The 6,247-nt window shown below is 37.7% G+C and overlaps 1 protein-coding gene across 1 annotated transcript in view; it reads left to right on the plus strand.

The window, feature by feature from the left end:
• The window catches only part of OTUD4 (OTU deubiquitinase 4), a 46,857-nt gene extending 43,748 nt beyond the window's left edge, over positions 1 to 3,109 (plus strand). Inside the window, exon 22 of the mRNA XM_054717704.1 lies at positions 1,589 to 3,109. Coding sequence (XP_054573679.1) covers positions 1,589 to 1,644 — 56 coding nt within the window. The 3' untranslated portion in view covers positions 1,645 to 3,109. The remainder of the gene's footprint in view (positions 1 to 1,588) is intronic.
• The last annotated feature ends 3,138 nt before the right edge of the window (positions 3,110 to 6,247 follow it).

Genomic DNA, 6,247 nt, shown 5'->3' on the forward strand with positions numbered 1-6,247 from the left:
TTAATATTACACATAAGGCAGCCTATTAACCTGTGTCTTAGAAATGTTGTATATAGTTCTTTTAATATTAATAGGGTATATTTTTGAATTTTGGTATTTGTTGAACTTGAGATCGCATACAAGAACATATGTTTAAGAAATAATAGGAAATACAATGAAATGGCTGTTTCCACCAAGAATTCTTAGCACTGGTGTAAATATGGTGCCTACTCGAAAGAAATGTAGATGCTATGCATTTTGAAAATAATCTGCATCTGTTAAAACTGCAGAAGTTTTTTAATGCCACTTTAACACTAATGCACTGACAGATTTAAATATTTTGAGAGACGAAATGTTAAAAATTTTTAGCTTGACAGGTTTCTATAGAGTTCCTGTTTTTGTTTTTTTTTTCCACTTTGCACCATTGGCTGTGTGCATCACTTTACATTTGCATGTTCACTTTGTCACAGCTGGAACTATTGTACAGAAAAGGATGATTGTGACTTCTAGTTCTTTTCTAGAGGATGCTGCTAGAAAGTGGTTTTGCTTTGCATTTTATAGCTTGTTACCTCTTGGGTAACCTGTCCATCCTGCTTCCTTTCCGTCTTCATCTTCGCAGTATTTCACTAGAAGTTCCCTTTGCATGTTGTACTCTGTCCTCATTTGTAGATTTGACTTTGAATTAACACAGTATTCATTAATCTGTGTTATACTGTATAATTATAGCTTTTATTTCTCATTTGTATATACTAATATGAATATAATACCCTTTTTTATGTTCTCTTTTGATCAGGAAGTTTGAGCGCTATGCAAATAAAGTAGTAATTTCTCTTTGCATGCCATGTATAATATACCTAGCCAAAAATGAATATTTTTTAAAAAAAGCAAATACAACTCACTTGAATTTGACAAACTGAAACAGATGAGTTTTCTGGGTTCTCTGATAACTTACAGAATTGTTTGGGATGCCAGCTAGACTCTGAATCTCCACTGTACTGTAATAATGGTTATTTTACCTCTGTTTTAATTACCTAATGTCTGTGTAACTGCTGATTCGAGAAGTGATTATCATTTAGATGTTTTGTAACATAGGATTTTAGCGAGCACTTTGGAAGATATATATGATGGTGCTAAGTAAAAACTTTAAAGACTGAGATGGTTGTGTGGAAATATTGAGAGAACCTGCTGAAAGGAATTTCTGTTGTCACCTTCTAAGCTCTAACAATTGGGGAAGGTAGTGCTTAAGCCATTTTTTTCTTAGTTAACATCAGTTGTTATGGAATGAGATTAGCGGGTCCTTTATTCTCAGCTCATATTTTTTAATGTAAGATTAGTTTATCTGATAGTTTTTATGAAAATTACCTTTAGATATTATGGCCAGATTTAAAAGTTCAATGTAAATTTAAACTCAGGAGACCAAAAAAATTTGGTGTTTCCAGTGTCTTTTATTGACTGGGATTTGATCTTCTCACTTTCTTCTGGAAAAGTTGAAATTGGATAGGAAAGAATACTGTTCATTTCTTCACTGTCTTACCTCAGTTGAGTAACAACATACTCTATAGTTCCTGTAAGAAATACTGATTTTCCTGTTTCCCATATTTACCTCCAGGACATGATGGAAACAGTGCTGAAAGAGAACTTTGCAGATGGTACTTTACTCAGTGACCTCTGGAATAAAAGAACTCTGAATTTTGATAATTAGTTTTAAAATTATGAGTCTTTGCATGAAGGTCAGTTTTTTATTTTATTTTAAGTTTTGTTTTAAATGTATTCAGGGGATTTGCCTTATGCCGAGGTTGAACCAAGCGAGCTTTTGTCCTTCATTTTGACTGAGTCATATAGTATGTTGACATGAGATACAATGTTTATCATACAATGTTTCCATATAAGAAAAACTAATGCTTAGAAGTGAGAATCATTTGTATTTTGAGTTTGAAATTATGGAACTTCACTGTATTAGGATCATATACATTTTGAAGAACAAATGTTTAGAATGACCAAAGGTCACTTCTTTTGGCTTTTGCTAAACTTGATTTTCTCCCTTTTAGTATTGGGTATAGTTTTCCTCAAGTTCTTCTCAGATAAAATCTTCCTCTTGCTCCATGTACTCCTTGGAAGCAGGATGCTAGCATCTGTGTAATTCTCACCCTGTTTCCTGGTAACCCATATATTCATTTTCATGCTGACTTGAGCTCAGACCCTGCCTTGATCTGGCAGGAGTAGGTTTTCCCAAACCACAGTGCTTAGTTGATACAAACTGTATATTTTGCATTGTGTTTCCTTTGTGACTGAAGATTGAATTAAAATGCCTGTGAACTGCAAACTTGCTTACGATTGACTTGGTGCAATAAAGTTCCTTTCTAACCATTTCTGGTTTAGAAAACATTCAGCCATCCTAGAAACTAGCAATATTTATTTATGTCTCATTTATTTTACCTTCAGTTTTAGATGAGGGAATTGTAGTCTTTCACTTGTGGGTACTAAGCAAGGTCCATTTTGGTGTAGCTGAAGAGAATGGATATTTGGCTACACTATTTCTGTTTACTATGTTTTGTTTCTTGTTTAAAACCTTAATAATGGCTCAGTTCCAGCATGTCAGTCTCAAAGAACTAAGGTTTTACTACTAGTGTCAGCCATTTACTTTCCCACTAATCGGGACACCCCTCCCCCCCGCCCCCTGAAATAAGTTTTAGAAAATCCTATTAAAGGGGAGAGTGCATGTCTTAATGCTGGGGAACAGCAACTTTGGTGTTGAATTTTACTTGAATGGATTAAGATTGCATTGTTACAGAGATAGAAAAAAATTTAAGTATGAAAAATAATAGCCTTATACTGAGTACAAATAATACTTTAAAAGCATGTGAAGATGTGATCATTTGTGATGTTACTTGTAAAAAAAATTATATATAAATATCTTTTGAAGTGTTGAAAGGAAAATAGTACTTTATATTCTTTATCATATCACTTTTTTGTAAGTGTTGCATATATTCCTGTTTATTTTTCTATGTTCTGTTTTGTAGCCTTAAGAAGTGTTTCAAACATATCTGAATGTATCAGAGTAAATGCCCTACATGGTGTGATGCTGCATTATATATGAAACTGTGTGCATATATTAAATTTTGTCTGTTGATTTTGCTTGTGATTCTTTGGTTCCAGGGTTAACCCAGTATATAGCATATAAATCTTAAGAGGAATTTAGTGAACTTCTAAAAATAAGTGATGATTTTTATCCGGTCAAAATTCCAGTATGTGTAACTAAAAACCATGTGGAATTTATAAACTATGGGGTAGGTACTGTTCTTTTCCCTACTCTATATATCTATACTAATAAAAAGGGTAATATGCTAATTAGACCAGACATCTTCCAGACAAACTCATGGTGGCAGGGGCCAAGGCAGAGGCAGTTAGGGGTGATCAGGCCGGCAGGGGAGAACGGTTAGGGGCCATCAGGCAGGCAGGCAGATGAGTGGTTAGGAGCCAGCGGTCCTGGATTGCAAGAGGGGGATGTCCAACTGCTGGTTTAGGCCCACTGCGGGATCGGCCTAAACCGGCAGTTGGGTATCTTCCAAGGGGTCCCAGATTGGAGAGGGTGCAGGTTGGGGTGAGGGCCCCTCCCCTCCCTGCGCACAAATTTTGTGCACTGGGCTCTAGTATGTAATAAAACTGAGACAGGCCAAGTAATTTAATTTGATTAAAGTCATGCAACCGAAAGGTTTTAAAGCTAGTGCTGTCATTTTTTCAGCAATCATGAAATGGGAATGTAGACTAAGAGTAATTTCTAGATTAAATGGCCCTTTTATTTTTTAAAATTACTATTCAATATTTGTGTTCTGAAGAAAGATAAGGCAAATCATTTGAAAAGTTGGTTTTTGTTTTTTGAGAAATAAAAGTAAATTAAGTCACCTAAGTGTATGGCTAGTCAGTACTTGATTAACCTACTTACTAATATGTATTTTGTTTTAGAATGGCTTCTCCAGAAGGCAGAGCCTGAAGCAAAGGCTTCATTAATTACAGGTGTTGGATAGAAAGTGATAAGGTAGTATCCTGATTAGGTCAGTTGGTTAGTCATAGAGGCCAGTTTTTAGGGATTGCTTGAGGTGGTGAGTGAAGTATCACAGAACCTTGAAGGATCAGAGGGAGAAAGAAAGGAAAAGGGGGAGGAAGCATTTATCTGTGTGAGTGCCACTATCTTTTGCCAATGAGTCAATAGAGAAGCCAGAGCATAGGGAGGAAAGCTAGAGGAGTGTCAGTGTTGGTTGGAACCCTTACAGAACTGGTCACTTGAAATGGAACAGTAAGTAGGTAAGACCAAGTGACCACTGGTCCACAAGAAGTGTGCCCTATCCAGGGTTTCCCCAGAAGTTTTCTATAATTGGAAGGGCCTGCTTTTTCACTTTGAATCCTGTATAATAAAAGGGTAATATGCAAATCGATCAGATGGTGGAACAACCGGTCGATATGATGTGCACTGACCACCAGGGGGCAGACGCTAAACACAGGAGCTGCCCCCTGGTTGTCAGTGTGCTCCCACAGTGGGGGGCGCCGCTCAGCCAGAAGCTGGGCTGACGGTTGGCGAGTGCAGCAGCGGTGGTGGGAGCCTCTCCTGCCGGTCTCCGCGGCACTAAGCCATCAGTTGGACATCCCCTGAGGGCTCCCGGACTGCGAAAGGGCGCAGGCCGGGCTGAGGGACCTCCCTACAGTGCACAAATGTTGTGCACCAAGCCTCTAGTATTTTATATTTTCATTCAACTTTAGGTACATATCTAGGGAATAGTATGAGATATATACTACAAAAGAAGTAAACACAACTTCTCTTCAGAGACACTAACTTAATAAGAAACTCTTTCAAAAGTGAGTCTTGCACTCCGCCCTTGATAAAAATTTCATACTAGATATTTTTTGATCTAGGAATTCATTAGAGCTCAAAGTCAACCATTTAAAAATACATACCAGTCCTATGATTACATTTTATTTTTCACATTTACAGAAAAATCTTGTAAAGATTAAAGATGTAAATATAAAAAACGAAGAGTGTTGTTCTTAAGGCCTCCTATGCCTTTCAATAGTCTAATGAAACTAAACTGGCAAGTTATTGATTCCCATACAAAATATGTGTAAGCTATTTTTTTTTTCTAACTGCATAAGCTAATTTTTTTTTACTGATCTCCAGGTGGAGAAAACAAAAGTAATGCTATATACCTACCTATGATATGTTACTGTGTAACTTGTTGCATGCTTTCTGTAAGTTACTTTCTAAATTAGGAGTTAGTAAAAGCATGTAAGTCCTCTATAGTTTTATAAGGTATGTTTACAAATCAGGGAGAGGCCAGAAATGGAGACTAGGCATAGGCATGAAGCCATGCTCTACGGGAAGGGATTATTGGATGGACATGACTGGTAACCTTATTAAGCTGAGAGCTGTGTAGATAGGGGAGACATACTTAGGCACAGGCAAGGCTGAGAGCTGAAACAAATTTACATTAGAGCCAGGAGCACCCCAGTAAAATGGGCACAAATGGTAATAGCATAAATTTACTATAAACAAGCCTTTCTTGGCCTGGGTTCCAGATTCTTAAAGGGAAAAATACAAAACACTGAGAATGTTATCACATTTGTTTAGGTTTGAGGTACAGGAATCTACAAGCTAAGATAAAAAGTGGTTCCAGCCCTAACCAGTTTGGCTCAGTGGATAGAGCGTCGGCCTGCGGACTGAAAGGCCCAGGTTCAATTCCGGTCAAGGGCATGTACCTTGGTTGCAGGCACATCCCCAGTAGGGACTGTGCAGGAGGCAGCTGATCGATGTTTCTCATCAGTGTTTCTAACTCTCCCTCTCCCTTTCTCTCTGTAAAAAATTAATAAATTAAAAGAAAAGTGGTTCCAAGTTGGAAATATACTTGGGTCACCTGGTAGAAGCAAACTGAAAGCCTTTGGACAGACCTCAGTCAAGGAGCCAAGGTTATTTTAACAAAACCAGTTTGACTTATAGGAGCTTAAACAAATAGGGATTTATTCCCCTTTAAGATATTTGGAGGGAAGTAGCTGCTGGTCACACCTCAGACTAGCATTTTTGGCATTTCTTGTGCCACTTTATGGGCACAACACCCACAAGGGTAGTTATCAGATATCCTTTTATTGGAAAAGCAAGAGAGCCTCCAGAAAATCCGCCCCCCCCCCCCCCCCCAAGAGACTGCTACTTTCAATTTAATGACTAAGGCTGGGTCAACATGACTGCCTAGCTGTGAGAGACTAGGAAAATACAGAAGAGGAT

This window comes from Eptesicus fuscus, chromosome 6, assembly GCF_027574615.1.
Source record: "Eptesicus fuscus isolate TK198812 chromosome 6, DD_ASM_mEF_20220401, whole genome shotgun sequence".
Taxonomy (NCBI): domain Eukaryota; kingdom Metazoa; phylum Chordata; class Mammalia; order Chiroptera; family Vespertilionidae; genus Eptesicus; species Eptesicus fuscus.